We start from the raw sequence: 17795 nt of genomic DNA, 5'->3' as shown, positions 1-17795 counted from the left end.
GTAGGAAGTTTTTACACTTTATACAAATGTTATTGGATTATGATTTTCCTCTGTGACTTGTTTTTTTTGTTTAGTATTATGATTGGGGCACATATCCAACTTCGTGTAGCTCTAGCTTATTCATTTTAACTTCTGTATAGTCTTCTAGTTCTCTAATTTAGAATTTTCCTATCCATATTTTGTAGCTGTGGACAGTTAAGGTGGTTTCCAGTTTTTGTTAACATAAGCCACGGTGCAGAGAGATGGGCAGTAGTCTCCTTAGGTCTAGAAATGGAATTACTTTATCATAGGTCACATATAATTTCAGCTTTACTAGATACTGTCAAATTGTTCCTCCAAGAAGCTCTTCCCAATATATATATTCCCGCCAGCAGAATCCAGATTTCTTATTTTTTCATACTTTGTCTGCTTTGTATTATCAGACTTAATTTTGATGGTCTCATGAAGTGAAATAGTATTTACTTAATCTGCATTTCCTAAGTTATTAATGAAGTTGGACATACTCTTCTGTCAATTTTGCTTATATCATTTGTTCATTGATACTGAGCAAAATACATTGCTTGTTTCTTATTGATCTGTATAGTTTTTTGTGTTTTCCTTATACAGTTGACCCAGGAGTTAGAGGTGCCAGCCCATCCCACAGTGGAAAATCCACATATAACTTTCAACTCCTCCAAAGCTGAACTACTTATTAATAGCCTACTGTTGACTAGAAACCTCCCTGGTAACATAAACAGTGGGTTAACATATATTTTATATGTTATATGTATTCTACACTATATCCTTACAATAATATCTAACTTTTAATTTTTTCCATATTTCTGGGCTACGCAGTTTACCTGTGAGTTTTTTCAAATTGTTCCAAATTTCCAAAAAGTTTTCCAATGTATTTATTGAAAAAAATCCACAGTAAATGGACTGGCGAGGCTCAAACCCGTGTTGTTCAGGGTCAGCTGTACTGATGCTTTGTTGCTTGTGTATATTGCAGATATAGTCCTCCAGTCTGGGCTTGTCTCTTAATTTGTTTATGGTATCTTTGGTTGAACATGAGTTGTTAATTTTAACACAGTCCTTTATCACTTGTTTTGTGGGTTTTTTTGTCTCTAGTACTTCAAAGTCTTAAAGACGTAACATCATCTAAAGGTCTTTAAATTTTTTGCTTTTTACATAGGTTTTGAATATTTCTTAAATCTCGTTTTACAGGTAGCCAGTTGTTGTAGTGTAATTATTAAGTAATATGTTCTTCCTGTGTGAGTTTTCATTGCTACCTCTACGCTAGATTAAGTTTCTGTATACGAACGGACTACTCTTAGGTTCTGTGGTCTCTTTGTTAATTCTCACCCCAGTATTCCCAGGTTGTAGCTTTAAAATACGTCCCCCCACCTTGTTCTTCAAATTGACTTTGCTATTCTTGGCACTTTGCTCTTCCGTATTAATTTTAAAATTAGTTGGCTGAGTTCCATTTAATGTAATTTCAATCAAGATTTCAAAGGAAACTTTTGAAATCTTGATTGAAATTGCATTAAATTTTTGAGAAGTTCCATCTTCATGATTTTGAGTCTTTCCAGCCGTGAGCATTCTATAATATCCTTCCGCTTATTCGCTGTTTTCTTGTGCCTTCTTCTAGTGCACTTTGCTTCATAAAGGTCTTGGCATGCCCTTTCACTGTATTCCTAGGTTGTTATTGTTAGACTTGCTGTTGTGAATGAATTTTTTTGTATTACATTTACTAGTCAGTTACCTGGCATATGGGAAATACTTGATCTAAATTTCTTTTTTTTCTTAAGTCTATTTTTTTAGTAATCTCTATACCCAACATGGGGCCCGAACTCACGACCCCGACATTAAGAGACACGTGCTACTCCTACTGAGCCAGCCAGGTGCCCCAATCTAACTTTCTTGATCTTAATTCCAGCGCCTTGCTGCGCTCTAATAATTTGTGGCTTCTCTTGAATTTTCCATGAAGATAAGTTGGGCAGCTTTATCCCTTCCTTTCCAGCTTTCATCTTTTTTCTATCTTATCTTGTTGGAGTGGAAATATTTTTTTTTTGCATTTCATATTTTGAAAGTGTCTTTAGGTACATACAAATTTATTTTTGTTCTTGGTGAGTGTATTTTTTTCCTTATGTATCATTCCTCTTTGTACCTACTCATGCTGTTGAATTCTAAATGATGTTAGTATTTTCCAGGTATATACTTTCTGTCTTTTTAACTTCAGCCTCATTTTTGTAGTATTACTTAATTTCAGTATCTGATGAACAGCTGGCAGCTTATTATTTTCTTTTAATCCAGCAGATAACTTTGTGGTCTTTTAACATGCCGTTTTACTCTTTTGGCCCTAACTCAAGCGATAAGCTTGGCTCTGTTCCCTCATTTGGCATTTTTGCATTTTTAGTCTCATTCCATGGTAAGAGCCAAACTCCTGGTCCTCACTGCCTTCCTTAACACTGAACCTCAGTGATTCACGAGTTCAGCCCTGCATGCTACTTTTCTGTAGTGTTTCTGGATGTGAGAGTTTTCTCTTTTGTTACATTCACATTCACCATCGCGACATATTTACAGCAAAGCGTGTATATCAGAGCATGAACTTAATCTGACATCCCGATGGGAGGTCTTTTGCCGCCTTCCTAATCTCCCCCTGTTGTTGGCTTCCCCTTCTAGTTCCTTACTAAAGGAGCAGATGCTAAGGAAGCAGGCCGAGTTAGAATCGGCACAGTGCCGGCTCCAACTTCAAGTCCTCACTGATGAGTGCGCTAAGCTTCATAGTCGTGTCCAGGTAGGTTTACCCTTTCTCATCCAGAGAGCTTTCGGGATAAAAACGGAAGAGGAATCTGAGTTGGATTTCTGTTCCTCTCAGATACAAAGAAGGATCTATCATGCTTTTCAGGAAATAAACAAGAACAAGTGTTTCATTCTTGATTAGGGCAGCGTGCACACTTGAGGGTGAATTCTGCAATTTGAACTTTTAAAAAATTAATCAGCTAGCTGATAATTTGAACCCTAAGTCATTTTTACCTCCCTGAATCTGCCCCTAAAATGATGGGTTTAGACAAAATGACTATTAAAGACTTTGAACGCTACTATTTTATGATCTGTGCTCTCCTTAGTTCAGTTGCTAGTTGAAATACTGTAGGGGCGCCTGGGTGGCGCAGTCGGTTAAGCGTCCGACTTCAGCCAGGTCACGATCTTGCGGTCCGTGAGTTCGAGCCCCGCATCGGGCTCTGGGCTGATGGCTCAGAGCCTGGAGCCTGTTTCCGATTCTGTGTCTCCCTCTCTCTCTGCCCCTCCCCCGTTCATGCTCTGTCTCTCTCTGTCCCAAAAATAAATAAACGTTGAAAAAAAAAATTTAAAAAAAAAAAGAAATACTGTGAAAACCGCATCAGTCCTCTAGGATTCATGTCAGCGGTTTCATATAATGGAGAAAACATCCCATATTAAATCAAGGAATTGTGTATGAGGGGAATATCAAATGAAAAGGCTGCACATTTACAAAATCTTTTTCACTTTAGGATTTGCAAAAACTTCTTGCGCAGCATCGGGATCAGATTTCACAGCAACCCGGGGGCTCCCAGGCACGTTTGCTGAGCTGCCTGCCCTCCAGCCAGGGCCAGCACAAGTACCGTTTCCAGAAGACCTTCACGGTGTCTCAGACAGGAAACTGCCGAATCATGACATACTGTGACACTCTGAGCTGCCTGGTGGTGTCACAGCCTTCTCCTCAGTCCTCCTTCCTGCCAGGTGAACCATCCAGAACCTCAGCATTCGTGTTCATTATTGGACTTCATTTATTTCTCTCTCTTTTTGGAGAATCCAGGACTCACTAGTGGGTGAACACTGACCCCGGCCCACCAGATCACCTTTCCGAGTCTGTTAATGCAGGTCCTCTGAGGTACTGCAAAGGTATCTTTAGTGTCTGGCCAAAGTGTTGGCTTCATCCTGTAGATTTGTTCACCAAGAGCTCAGAAATGCCAATAACCGTGATAAAGTAAGAGGAAGATGGGGCTCTTGGAAGTATGGGTTACTAGTGTAGGCCAAGGAGAAGGACAGCACTCCCTGTATGCCCCGTGGAGGCACCTCGCTGGCTCACTTGGTAGAGCATGTGACTTACATTTGAGCCCCATGTTGGGTGTAGAGATATTACTTAGGGGCAAAAAAAAATTTTTTAATAAATAAGGTCACAGATTTTTTTTTTTTAATGTTTAATTTTTTGAGAGAGAGAGAGAGAGAGAACGTAAGTTTGGGGGTGGGGGGCAGAGAGCGGGAAACAGGACCCAAAGCGGACTTTGCGCTGACAGGCTGACAGCAACAAGCCCGATGTGGGGCTCGAACTCGGAAACCGTGAGATCATGACCCAAGCTGAAGTTGGATGCTCAATCGACTGAGCTGCCCAGTTGCCCTTGTCACAGATTCATTTTACACTGGATTTTTTTTTTTTTTTTTTAAGGTATTAGTTTTTTTGAGTTACCTTGGGGTCCCTGGGTGGCTCAGTCGGTTCAGTGTCTGACTGTTGATTTTTGCTCTGGTCTTGATTGATTTTTTGCTCAGGTCATGATCCCCGTGTCAGGTTCCATGCTCAGTGTGGGACCTGCCTAACAGTCTCTCTCTCTTTCCCTCTGCCCCTGTCCCCTGCTCATGTGCACGCCTGCTCGCTCTCTCTCTCTCTCTCTCTCTCTCTCTGTCTCTCTCTCTCTGAAATAAAAAAAAGGAGGGTGGGTGCCTGAGTAGCTCATTCAGTCAAGTGTCCCACTCCTGATTCTTGCTCAGGTAATGATCTCATGATTCGTGAGATCGAGCCCTGTGTTGGGCTCTGCGATGACAGCGCAGGGCCTGCTTGGGATTCTCTCTCTCCGTCTCTCTCTGTGCCTCCCCTGCTCATGTGCTCTCTCTCTTCCTCTAAATAAACTTTAAATCAATAAAATAAAATGTTATCTGTACACCCAACGTGGGGCTCAGACTTAGAACGTTGAGATCAAGAGTCGCATGCTCTACCAACTGAGCCAGCCAGGCATCCCTAGACTAGGAATATTTTTTTAATAATTTTTTTAATGTTTATTTATTTATTTTGAGAGAGAGTGGGGAGGGAGGGAGGGAGGGAGAGAGTGAGGGAGAGAGGAAGAGAGAGAGAGAGAGAGAGAGAGAGAGAGAGAGAGAGAATCCCAAGCAGGCTCTGTGCTGTCATCGCAGAGCCCAACACAGGGCTCGATCTCATGAACCGTGAGATCATTCCCTGAGCCAGAATCAGGAGTGGGATGCTTAACCAACTAGCCACCCAGGCACCCCTCGAATTCTTTTTTAAAATAATATCCCAAGGGCTAATTCAAGTTGAAACGAGATTTAATACTTATGTTCAGTAGTGTTAAATTGACAAATTCCAAATAAAAGAATTTGGAAATACATAGATTAGTATTGATAATAATACATTAATACTAAATTTTCTCAAATTTTGTACTTTTTTAAGATTAATTTTAGATTGTCTTTTTTTTTTTTTAATTTTATTTAATGTTCATTTCTGAGACAGAGAGAGACAGCATGAGCCGGGGAGGGGCAGGGAGTGAGGGAGACCCAGAATCCAAAGCAGGCTCCAGGCTCAGAGCTGTCAGCACAGAGCCCGATGTGGGGCTTGAACTCACGAACTGTGAGATCATGATTTGAGGTGAAGTCGGTGGCTCAACTGACTGAGCCACCCAGGTGCCCCAAATTTTAGATTGTCTTAAGGTTGAAAAACAAATCTCCTCACATGCTCAATTAAATTATTCCTGATGGTTATAGATGTTTCTTTCCATGATCTTCAGCATGTGATTTCCTCCAGCTGTCAGGTCTTTTTGCTTTAGCCTGATTTCCTGTTTACTCACTTAAACATTCCGTTCAAATGCTTCAAAACTCTGTCCCTCCAAACTTAGGTATAATCAGGATTTGGAGTAGAATTCCTAGATTATTATATATTTTTCTAATCACTTATAGCTGTGAGTTGAGAGAAAGTCCTTTTGAGGAGAACATAAAAAGATTGTTTATAATGTTTCTGTATCCCATCCACATTTTTAGTAAGATTCACCAAATTGGGAAAATATTTATTTTTAAATTTTAGAGAGAGCTCACGAGCAAGGAAGAGGGGCAGAGAGAGAGAATCCGAAGCAGACTCCACGCTGTCGCGGAGCTCAATGTGGGGCTCAGTCCCACAACCGTTAGGTCATGATCTGAACCAAAAATCAAGAGTCGGAAGCTCAGGGATGCCTCGGTGGCTCAGTTGGTTAAGCGTCCAACTCTTGATTTCAGTTCAGGTCAGGGTCTCATGGTTTGTGAGGCTGAGCCTCCAGGAGACCCCATTCCTTTTTTCTTGTTTGTTTATTTAAAGTTTATCTATTTTGAGAGAGAGCTCACAAGAAGGGGAGGAGCAGAGAGAGAGGGAGTTAGAGAGAATCTTAAGCAGGGTGCATGCTGTCAGTGCAGAGCCTAATGTGGGACTTGATCTCACAAATGATCTCGGGAACCGTGAGACCTGAGCCGAAGTCACAAGTTAGACACTTAACTGACTCAGCCACCCAGTTCCTTTTTTTTTTTTTTTTTTTTTTAATGGTTATTATTTTTGAGAGAGAGACAGAGACAGAGAGCAAGCAGGGAAGGGGCAGAGAGAGAGGGATACAAAAAATCTGAAGCAGGCTCCAGGCCCCAAGCTGTCAGCACAGAGCCCGACGTGGGGCTCGAACTCACAGACCACGAGATCATGACCTGAGCTGTAGTCGGCCGCCCAACCAACTGAGCCACCCAGGCGCCCCGGTTCCTTTTTTCTAATGCATGTATTCCACACTGTACAGCTAGCTCTTCTTGATAGCCTGTTGGTGCTAATTTCTCCTTGCTTCTCTTGATCATTAACTAGGCCAGTATTCGTGTTCCCTTGTTGATTTAAAGCCTGTGGTTTCTCTGTTTGTCTCTCTGGCTGTCCTAATTCTGTTTCAGCAGAGAACACAATAAACTTTTCCCACTTGGTTCCCTGGAGAAGCTGAGGTATGACTCGAGGCTGTCCTGAATCTAGGATTTGACAAATCCTGTTTGTGGATAACTTGGATAATAATGGATACTTAGTAAAAACAAATATAATATATTTACATAGCCTAGTAAGAGAACAGTAACATGACTTTTTAAGGACCTATCAAGGACAAGTTTGGGGGGGATTTTTTTCCCTTTCTGGAATGACACAAATTAATTAGAATACTTGAAGTGTCATCTGTTTTTATTCCATTCAAACAAATGTAGCATATCTTAACCACCTGATATAGAGATTACCTGTGTTCATTCTTTATTGTTCCTTCTCTTCTACACCTTCAGTGTCTGTGGTTCAAGTAGAATAGTCTCTGTGCTAATAGCTTTATTGAAGTATGACTGACATACAATAAATTGCACATATTGAAAGTATACAGTTGGGTGAGTTATGTATACACCCTTGAAACTATCCCTGTAATCAAAATAATGAACATACCTATTGCCCCAAAGTTTTCTCATGCCCTTTTATAATCCATCTCCCACCTGCCCCTCCCTCCTCTCCCCATTCCCAGGTAGCCACTGATCTACTCTCTGTCACTATACATTAGTTTGCATTTTCCAGAATTTAACTTAAACATAATCATGCAGCGTTGTTCTTTTTTGTCTGGCTTCTTCCAGCATAAAGTTTTGGAGATTCGTCCGTATTAACATGTATATCAATATTTCATTTCCTTTTATTACTGGGTAGCATTCTGTTCTGTGTACATGTTCACATAGTGGTTTATCCATTCACCTGTTGCTGGGCATTTGGAGTAGAATATGCTTTTTAAAATAATTATAACCCTGGGGCGCCTGGGTGGCTCAGTCGGTTGGGCGGCCGACTTCGGCTCAGGTCACAATCTCGCGGTCCGTGAGTTCGAGCCCCACGTCGGGCTCTGGGCTGATGGCTCGGAGCCTGGAGCCTGCTTCCGATTCTGTGTCTCCCTCTCTCTCTGACCCTCCCCCGTTCATGCTCTGTCTCTCTCTGTCTCAAAAATAAATAAAACGTTAAAAAAAAAAATTTTTTTAAATAATAATAAAATAAAATAATTATAACCCTGGGGAATTTTTTTGTTTGTTTGACCAGCTGTTTTCCAGGGATTTATATGCCAGGAAAGGTGAACGAAGGAGCTACTTGAAAAGGTCCTTTGCTTTGCCTTGAATTGACTTTCGGTGATCTATTTCACACTCTCTTGTCTTTGGCAGGCTTTGGTGTTAAGATGTTGAGTACTGCCAACATGCAAAGCAGTCAGTACATTCCCATGCATAGCAAACAGATCCGTGGACTGGCTTTTAGCAGTCAGCTCAAAGGCCTACTGCTCTCTGCTTCCCTAGACAGCACTATTAAACTGACCAGGTGAGTGCTTTAGGGAGGACGGTGGGGCCTGGGCTGTTTAGTGTTAAACAGCGTAGAAATTAGTATCTGTATTAAGATGGCCTTAGCTTGCATTTTTTGGTCTAAGGCATTGTCTTCTGAGATCCAGTTTCATTGAATATAAAATGTGCTGCTCATCAAAGTAGATGCGACATCATAAATGTTATGTACAATGTTATGTTTTAAAATTACTTATGTTACAAAATGCATGTTAAGCCGGGCAGATGAGAGTAACACGCTAGAGATGGTCGAATGACAACGTGGAAGGAGCCTTGGTACCTGGCACCATGGAGTTACCAAACCAGCTTGGAACTGCTTGTTGCTGGTCTGTTACGAGGACCATTCTGCCTAACAGAAATGCTCACCAGGAACTCACTGTCCTGGGGTGCCATGACTTCTCTCATCAGTAACCCTCAGTCACTATATTTCATCTTTCATGTGACTGCTGTGAACCAGATGGAATGTACTTAGTGCCTTCATCTTTTAGAAAGTAGTTCTGATCAGATGTCTGATAGTTGGCTTCCTATTCTGCAGTTAAATCTGAGGAACATCATGATAGCACTGTCAGACCTGAGAAACCTCTTGACTTTTCAAGAATGCTTCAGCTTAATTTGCCCCAAAACTCCATGTAGCATTATGTTTTATATATATATATAGATTATGATTTTTTTCTCTGGTAGTGTTAAAAAATAGATGCAAAGGGCAGGTTAAGTACCAAAGTGTTATTAATGACTACCTCTGGGTGGTTAGATTATTAGTTTTTATTTTTCTCATAGGTATATTCTAATTTTTTCAGCATTGAATATTGATTACTTGCATCATAGTAATTATAGAAAATAGGGGTAGAGTAGGGAATGTACTGTTTAAATATCTCTTTGATCTCCTTACATTTCAAGAAGAAAACCTGTAACCCCCAAAATAAATATTTTGGAATTAAAAGGGATTATCTGGGCAGTCCCTAGAGGAAATTGGAAATCCCAAATAGTTTGGGTGTGGGGGTGTGTTCTTAAGGGATTATCATTTCAGTGATAGTCTTTACATCTTTGTTTTATAATTGATTTCCTTCACACATGGTTGTAAAAGTCTTCTATCTCCACAGCCTGGAGACAAATACAGTGGTCCAGACTTACAACGCTGGACGTCCTGTCTGGAGCTGCTGCTGGTGTCTTGATGAAAGTAATCACATCTATGCTGGACTGGTCAATGGTTCAATTCTGGTGTATGACCTTCGAAACACGAGCTGTCACATCCAGGAGTTAGTACCCCAGAAAGCCAGGTGGGTAGCCACTTACTTTTCCCCTGTAGCAGCTTTCTCTTGGACCGTTGTATGAATCCTGTCTTCTGAGTGTGTTTCACAGTTGATCAGAATTCCTCAGAGGGCAGTTCTCCTGAGTCCAGTGAGGTGTTGTCACTTGGGAATCACTAAGATCCTTAGAGCATGTGTTCGTGGTATTTCTACACAGCAGAAAGCCCTGGTACCAAGTATAGCCAGGTTCATACAGCCGCTCCTCCCCCAGTGTGGCGAAATGAAGTCAGATCTGCGTTCAAAACCAAACTCCTTGGTCTCAATTCTTGCCTGTTACAGACTTGCTTTAATGGCCACATGTCTAACACACAGGAAGAGATCAGTAAAAGGTAGGCCTATAAAAAAAAGATTTAAAACTTCCTAATCTCCAGCTAAACCAACTTGGTCTAAAGATACCAATTACTATGATTTATCCTTTATAACCATTTACAAAGTTGGGAGGTTTATAAAGTCAGCCCGGATTCTGAGGATGGCTGGTCACCAGCACCACTGTGACTCTTCAGAAGATATCACCATAGTAGTAACTGGTTACGAAAACCTAGGCTCAACACTTTGAGGTCTTTTCATTTGAGTGGGGTAGAATCATGCTTCAGTTATGTGGTCTGTAGGCCTGAAGATGCCTTGATGTAAACTTCTAGAAGTGTGAACTGCAGGCAAGCATGGTAACTGCCACTGATGTAGAGAGATCTGCTCAAGAGTAGGCAATCGAATAGAGCAAATAGCAAGGAAAGAATAGTTGTATGCAGTGTTCATTTGTTTTAGTTTGCTTCATTGTGACGTGATGGGGCAATGAAAGAAAGCAGGCACAGCGACCACTTGGGCAACTTCAGCAGAAACAAAGTTCACAGGAACATAGTCTACCGGCTGACACTTCTGAGAGAATTCTTGGCACACATTCCTGGTCATGTGCTTACAGAAAGAGATTTAGAACATTTCTAATGAAACCATCCTGTTTCTGAATTAAAATGTAGTTTTATCAGGGGTGCCTGGCTGGCTCAGTCAGAAGAGCATGTGACTCTTGATATCATGGTCATGAGTTTAAGCTCCACATTGGGTGTAGAGATTACTTACACAAATCTAAAAAAAATGTTTTTGCTTCAGGCTGTATTTTAATTGAAGGGTCTGTCAACTGCATCTTGGAGACTTTATTAGATGTATAAGCTGCATTTCCTTTCTGACTTTCCTTGTGTACACATCTAACCCCATTTCTAGAAACTTCACACTGGTCAAGCTCTCTTGTAACTGTGACTTTGTAGTATTAAATTTCCTAGTCCTTTTTTTTTAATTAAAAAAAATTTTTTTAATGTTTGTTTATTTTTTGAGAGAGAGTAAGTTGGGAGAGAGGAATCACTAGTGAGGGAGGAGCAGAGAGAGAGGGAGACACAGACTCTGAAGGCCGCTCCAGGCTCTGAGCTTGTCAGCACAGAGCCCAATGCAGGGCTCGATCTCATGAACCACAAGATCATGACCTGTGCCGAACGAAGTCAGACTCTTAACTGACTGAGCCACCCAGGTGCCCCCCTAGTCATTTTTAAAAACTAATTTTAGAATATGCGACATCTCCTCTGAAATTAGATGCCAAAGATTATATGTGTACTCTTTTAAAGTATGGGTTGGTATGGGGCGCCTGGGTGGCGCAGTCGGTTAAGCGTCCGACTTCAGCCAGGTCACGATCTCGCGGTCCGTGAGTTCGAGCTCCGCGTCGGGCTCTGGGCTGATGGCTCAGAGCCTGGAGCCTGTTTCCGATTCTGTGTCTCCCTCTCTCTCTGCCCCTCCCCCGTTCATGCTCTGTCTCTCTCTCTGTCCCAAAAATAAAAATAAAAAAAACGTTGAAAAAAAAATTAAAAAAAAAAAAAAGTATGGGTTGGTAGATTTTACCAGATGTCAAAGGATAGTGACCCAGAGAAGGTCTTTTTTTTTTTTTTTGAACGGTAATTTTTGAGAGACCGAGACAGAGCACGAGCCGGGGAGGGACAGAGAGGGAGACACAGAATCCGAAGCAGGCTCCAGGCTCTGAGCTGTCAGCACAGAGCCGGATATGGGGCTCGAACCCACAAACTGTGAGACCATGACCTGAGCTGAAGTCGAATGCTTAATCAACCGAGCCACCCAGGTGCCCCAGAAGGTCTTTAACCTCTTCTGTAGAGGTGGAAGTGTGCCTGAGGGCTCCTGCTAGTGGAGTCTGGAGTAGTACAAGTATTGGAATGTGACACATCGTTTCCTTTCTTTCCCTTCAGATGCCCCCTGGTATCCCTGTCATACATACCCAGAGCTGCCTCGGCTGCATTTCCTTATGGTGGCGTGTTGGCTGGAACCTTAGAGAACGCTTCCTTCTGGGAGCTAAAGATGGGCTTTTCTCATTGTCCCCATGTGCTGCCCATAGAGCCAGGGGGTTGCGTCGACTTTCAGACGGAGAGCAGCACCCGGCATTGTCTTGTGACCTACAGGCCTGGTGAGTGCTGGGACGTCCTTGCTCTGTTTGGGAGCAAGTCGGTTCAGGGGAGGAGGGGAGAGCTTGCCCTGCCCTTCAGGTGGCACCGGAGAGCCCCTCGCAGGCTAACAGCTCTTGCTACTATATTGAGGCTAGTGGCTCCGCATTCCTCCATAGATGCCGCCTCTACCCCTCGCTTATGTGACAGGGCAAATTCTGCCAGGTACTCCCTGGAGCGAGTTAGCCCTTTTAGCAGCCCCTGTGACTTAGTAATGGAATGAAGAGTCCTGCCCCTGCGGCCAGGGCATCCCCCTCAGCGCAGTTTCGTGTCATCCGCCTGCCCTGAAGGAAGATAAAAACCGAGGCAGGGGGCAGAAGGATACAGTGATTTTACTAAAAAGGATAGCTTATGCCGAGAATTGTTTCCCTCATAGGCAAAAATCTATTGTAGATAACTTGCTTTATCCTAGCCTGTGGTTCGGAATTTCATTTGTGCTGTATTATTTTGTTCTTGTTGCTTTGTTTGCTTTGTAGCTACTCTTGATGATCTAATAAACTGTGGCTCTTCCACTCAGTAGTTTGTAATCGTGTGAGGTTCAGGATCTTCATTAATTTCCTGGGATCATCCCCACGGAGCAACACTGACTCCTCTGTCCCGTAGATAAAAATCACAGCACTTTACGAAGTGTGCTGATGGAGATGTCCTCCACGCTGGATGATGCTGGAGAGCTGGTCTGTTCCTGCCATCCTGTGCAAACATTCCTTGGGGGACCCACTTGCAAACTACTGACCAAAAGTGCCATTTTCCAAAACCCGGAGAGCGATGGCAGCATCCTGGTGTGTACTGGGGATGAAGCATCAAATTCTGCCCTGGTGAGCCTATTATTTTTTTATACAGAAGTATGTAAAGCGAAAAACCGACGTTCTCCTTGATTGCACACATCTGTGTATGTGTATATGTACGATTGCTTGTTTTTACACCAGGCACGCTTGAGACACACTCTGTAATTTGCTCTTTTCCCATTTAGCTTCCTAGCTTGAATATCTTTCCATTTCAATATCTGTAGATTCGCCTCATTCTTTTTTATATGAGCTGTAGTATCCCATGGGCCGTCTTGTGAACCTTTAAAACAAAAATTAAGGGACTACTGAAACTCCTATAAAACACTTGTTTCAGGCAACAGTTTCATCACCAAAAGATGAATGATTGATGGGGGATTGTAGAGTGGATGGGTCAGTCTTTTATAACCTGAACACAGTGATCGACATCACTGTAAGTGGGTTAACAAAAAATAATTTGCCTCTTAAAAAAATTTATTTTGAGAGAGCGCACGTGTGTGAGCAGTGGAGGGGGAGAGAGAGAGAATCCAACGCAGGCTCCATGTTGTCAGCAAGGAACCTAACGTGGGGCTCAAGTTATTCACAAACTACAAGATCAGACTTGAGCCAAAATCAACAATCAGATGCTTAACCAACTCAGCCACCCAGGCACCCCAATTTGCCTCTTGATGTAAGAAGATATGAAGTACATAGCGCCTTTTATGAGATGCCCTTGAACCTAAATGTAATCAAGCTTTGGAGCATTGCTGACCAATACAGTTGTGCTAGCCACATGAGCTCTTGAAATGTGATTAGTGTGAATGAACACTTTAATTTTTTTAATTTTTTTTTTCATTTTTAATTTAAATAGCTTTATGTGGCTAGTGGCCACCATACTGGATAACACTATAGATTAAGGGTAAAATGATATGAAGTCAGTAAAGAAAACAATAGAATCAGTAAAGCAGATATGGTGAAAGCTTAATAATTTGTTGTACTACTATGCTTTATGTTAAAATTTTTTTAAATTTTTTTAACATTTATTTCTGAGAGAGTGAGAGACAGAGCACGAGAGGGGAGAGGCAGAGAGAGAGGGAGACACAGAATCCAAAGCCGGCTCCAGGCTCTGAGCTGTCAGCATAGAGCCCGACACAGGGCGCGAACTCACGAGCTGTGAGATCATGGCCTGGGCTGAAGTCGAACACTTAACCGACTGAGCCACCCCGGTGCTCCCTAAAATTTTTTTTCATAACAGGGGCGCCTGGGGGTCTCAGTCGGTTGGGCATCCGACTCACAGTTCGTGAGTTCGAGCCCCACATTGGGCTCTGTGCTGACAGCTCAGAGCCTGGAGCCTGCTTTGCATTCTGGGTCTCATTCTCTCTCTGCCCCTCCCCAACTTGTGCTCTGTCTCTCAAAAATAAATAAATGTTAAAAAAAAATAATTTTTTCATAACAAAAAGTTTTTGAAAAGGAAAAGAAAGCGCTAGTTATTAGATAGATTTCATGAGGGCTGAGAAAGGGACTTTCTGTCTTGCTGAGTGTTCTGTGCCTAGAAGAGTTGCTGGCACCTTGATGGAAGAGCTGGATGCTGGGCTTGCTTTTCAGAGGTAGACTCATTGCTGATCACAGTGGCAGAGCCCACGCCTGATGTTGTGTGTCCTGGCTTTGTGAAGGTTGAGAACAGTCTGTCGTACTCCCCTGGCAGCGCTCTCTCTGCAGCCCTTTCAAAGTTGTCCGATGATATTAAGGAGTGCACTCGTGGTGAGCCACGGGTGTTGTACGGAGCTGTGGAACCGCTATATTGTATAGCAATATAGCAATAGAGCAAGCAAGTCCCCCAGCTGAATTGAATGACTCCTGACCCTGAACTCTGTCTGTCTTCTTTAGCTGTGGGATGCTGGCAGTGGCTCGTTGCTACAGGAACTACAGGCCGATCAGCCCGTCTTGGACATCTGCCCTTTTGAGGTGAACCACAACAGCTACTTGGCTACCTTAACAGAGAAGATGGTCCACATGTATCGGTGGGAGTGACTGTGTCTGGAACTTGTCAGGCATGCTGCTGGTGAATGTTAAATGTTTGCTAGCACGTAACAGCCCTGAGCAAGATCTCTGCTTACTGTCTGTGGCCTAGAACTTCTGGGATCATGGTTCCTTTGAATTAATGTGATTCTAAGAGGCCAGGTCACTGAAACACTACAGACTGTGTATTTGCGGTGTCCATCCAAAGAATACGTGATTGGTACTGCATCTACATACATTATCATTGTCTTGGGCTCAAAGCCTTCATGAATCTGTTGAGAATCTGTATTTCTGATCAGACATTCTACTGGACCTCAGAGAGTATCCTCCCAGCAGTCATTTAGAACGAGTGTGCAGCAAGCATTTTCTGGAGGGTGTGACACCCACCTAAGTGGTCTTGTCACTCGAACTCAGGAACGAATGCTAACGTCCCAGAAGAGACTGACCATCTCCATGTTGCGTGGATGCAGAAGAGTCTTCAGTTGAACACAAGAGGGCACTGTACAACCTGGTGAAGAATTTGATCCATTTCTAACCTGGCGTGTTGACAGCCTTTCAGCAACTTGGTCTCATCCCCACAGAAGTGTGAGGTCGAGCGCATCTGGTCTACTTTGTGGCAGCAACAGATACATTCCAGGTGTGCGGTGCTGGGATATTGGCAGGCCCAGTGATGGAGGCAGCTGATGCGCTGTGGACCCTCTCAGAATGCTGAGTACATTAGGTTCATCACATCGTGGGATCCGAGAGAAGAGACCGGTTGTTGGAGCAGTGGGGAAGCCTCCTTTTTTCTTGCTGTCTGAGGACCTCTGGATTGATTTTACATAAACCAGTGCTCTGAAGACCCCTCCTTTTCCCTCTTACCAGGAAAACATGAGCAACATGTCACAGCTCTTGTTTGATTCTCTCCCCGTAAAAGAGGTCAAGGGAGAGGGGCTAAGCAAGACAGGCTTGCAAAAGAGAAGCTGCTGAGACCACTGCTGGGAACAGAAGCTAAAGCCTTCCGCATGTGAAACTGGTGTGTGGCTTCAGCTTCCTCTGATATGCCTCCCTTCTAGCCTTTTTAAAGACTCTTGTCAGTGAAATATTCTCAGGAAGATAAGAGTGGTTGGAGACCTGTGTGGATTGCAGGGAGAAGCCCATCAGCTTTTGTTCCAGCCGTGGATTGTCCAACATTGCGAACTTCACTTTTCTCCAGTAGGGGGAAAGGCTTCCGTTTGTATCTGTTTGCCTCGCCTACGGCTGCTCTGCTAAACCGCAGTCTACAATAGAACGCGCCTCAGGGTGTGGGCGGTCAGTGCCCCGTTCTTGGAAGCAGGATGGCCAACAGTGTGACTTTTTAAAATAATTGCTCTAGAAGCGTTATTATTTTTATTTTAAAATAGTTCTGACCGACAACTCCTGAGCGGTTTCCAGCATTTCTCACCAGCCGAGGGTTATTGCCACAGATATCCCCAGAGTTTCAAGTTCCTGTTGTGCCTTCTAAAGAGTGGCCTCCTTCTGTTTTAGGACATCTTTCAAAAAGCCAGTTTCCAGAGCCTGGGAAAGAGCCCCCTTTTCTCAGAGGAGACACTCCTTTCAATATGTTGATGATTCAGAATGACGGCCCAGACCTAGAGCATCAGTGGCAGAAAGGGATTTGGATTAAAAAGCAGGACTCATCTGGTTTCACCAGGTCATCAGAGAGGATGCAGTTGGCCCTGGCTGCCTTTGTCTTTGGCAGAGACAAATCCCACGGTAGGGTTAAGGTTTGACCAAGGCGGATGCTGATTGATTCTGCCACGCAGAGGAACCAAGGGACTTAACTACGAGGGAAGTTGGGTGAATCTCATGTCTTGCCAATTCTTGCATTCCTCCAGTAAATTTGGACATTTTAGAGAGAAATTTATGTAACTTCAACTGGTTTCTTTAAAAGAAAAGACCTTGCCCCCAGCCATCCTACCCTTGCATCCCTCATCCAGCAGGAGATCATGTAGTCCCAGCCTCTGGTCTCCTGTGCTGCAGCAGGCTCTGCCCCAACATGTTCCCTCCCCCCTGTCTCTAAGGGAGGTTTCCCATATGAGGGTTTGGAGTTAAGCAGACTCCAAATATCTTATTGGCATATATCCTTGTACCTGCTGTGACAAACAGGGCAGTGGGATCTCTGTTCATGTTCTGTGTTTTAATGTTTGTGCTTTATGTTTTAATGTTAATATGAAAATAAAGCGTTTGCTATGTGTACCAACTGCTGGCGTATTTTGCCTCTCTGACTGCCAGGGGCAGGAACTTGTCTGCCTCTTGGGCAAGGGGTACAGTCTCAGCCTGATAGATTTCTTCATTTCATGTGGAACTGGGTCTGAATTTCACAGGATGGTCCCTGGATCTGAAGTAAACATCTTTAAATTGATGAGGTGGTTGCGGTGGTTTAACTGGCAATTCTGTTCTACTGTTGTTAATGGGAAGCTGTGTGTTTGCTTCTTAACTTACCCACACTGGTTATTTGTTTGCTTTCAGATCCAAAGGGCTTAATCTTGGAAACTACACTTCGCAGACTCCCTTTGCCTGCTGGCTTCTTGTTACTTACTTTGAATCCAGAAAACTGTAGTGTGGGGGAGGGGAGTGCAAGAGAGGATTTACCCTTTTATTTCTTTCAGTCAGCGGCAGCAGCCCTGGGCAAGCGTGGACTCTGGGTTCCTGCTCAGCACAGTTCTGGCCTCTTGCCTCAGCGTCTTTTTTTGTGTTTAGTTGAGGTATTTCTGTTGCCACAAATCACGGTTCCGGGATTAGGTTGGAAAGGCTGAAGATGTTTTCCAGCTGAACAGCAAACAGAGTATACTCGATTCCAGGAGGAC

General features: G+C 43.2%; 1 protein-coding gene across 1 annotated transcript in view; it reads left to right on the top strand.

Moving 5' to 3' along the window:
- The window catches only part of RFWD3 (ring finger and WD repeat domain 3), a 42610-nt gene extending 25422 nt beyond the window's left edge, over nt 1–17188 (top strand). The window contains exons 7-13 of the mRNA XM_043599675.1: nt 2662–2776; nt 3510–3738; nt 8224–8374; nt 9492–9668; nt 11936–12150; nt 12791–13002; nt 14836–17188. Of these exons, the coding sequence (XP_043455610.1) occupies nt 2662–2776; nt 3510–3738; nt 8224–8374; nt 9492–9668; nt 11936–12150; nt 12791–13002; nt 14836–14979 (1243 nt within the window). The 3' untranslated portion in view covers nt 14980–17188. The remainder of the gene's footprint in view (nt 1–2661; nt 2777–3509; nt 3739–8223; nt 8375–9491; nt 9669–11935; nt 12151–12790; nt 13003–14835) is intronic.
- Nucleotides 17189–17795: the final 607 nt, after the last annotated feature.

This window comes from Prionailurus bengalensis, chromosome E2 (assembly GCF_016509475.1).
Source record: "Prionailurus bengalensis isolate Pbe53 chromosome E2, Fcat_Pben_1.1_paternal_pri, whole genome shotgun sequence".
Taxonomy (NCBI): Eukaryota; Metazoa; Chordata; class Mammalia; order Carnivora; family Felidae; genus Prionailurus; species Prionailurus bengalensis.
This window is presented reverse-complemented; position numbering and strand designations above follow the sequence as displayed.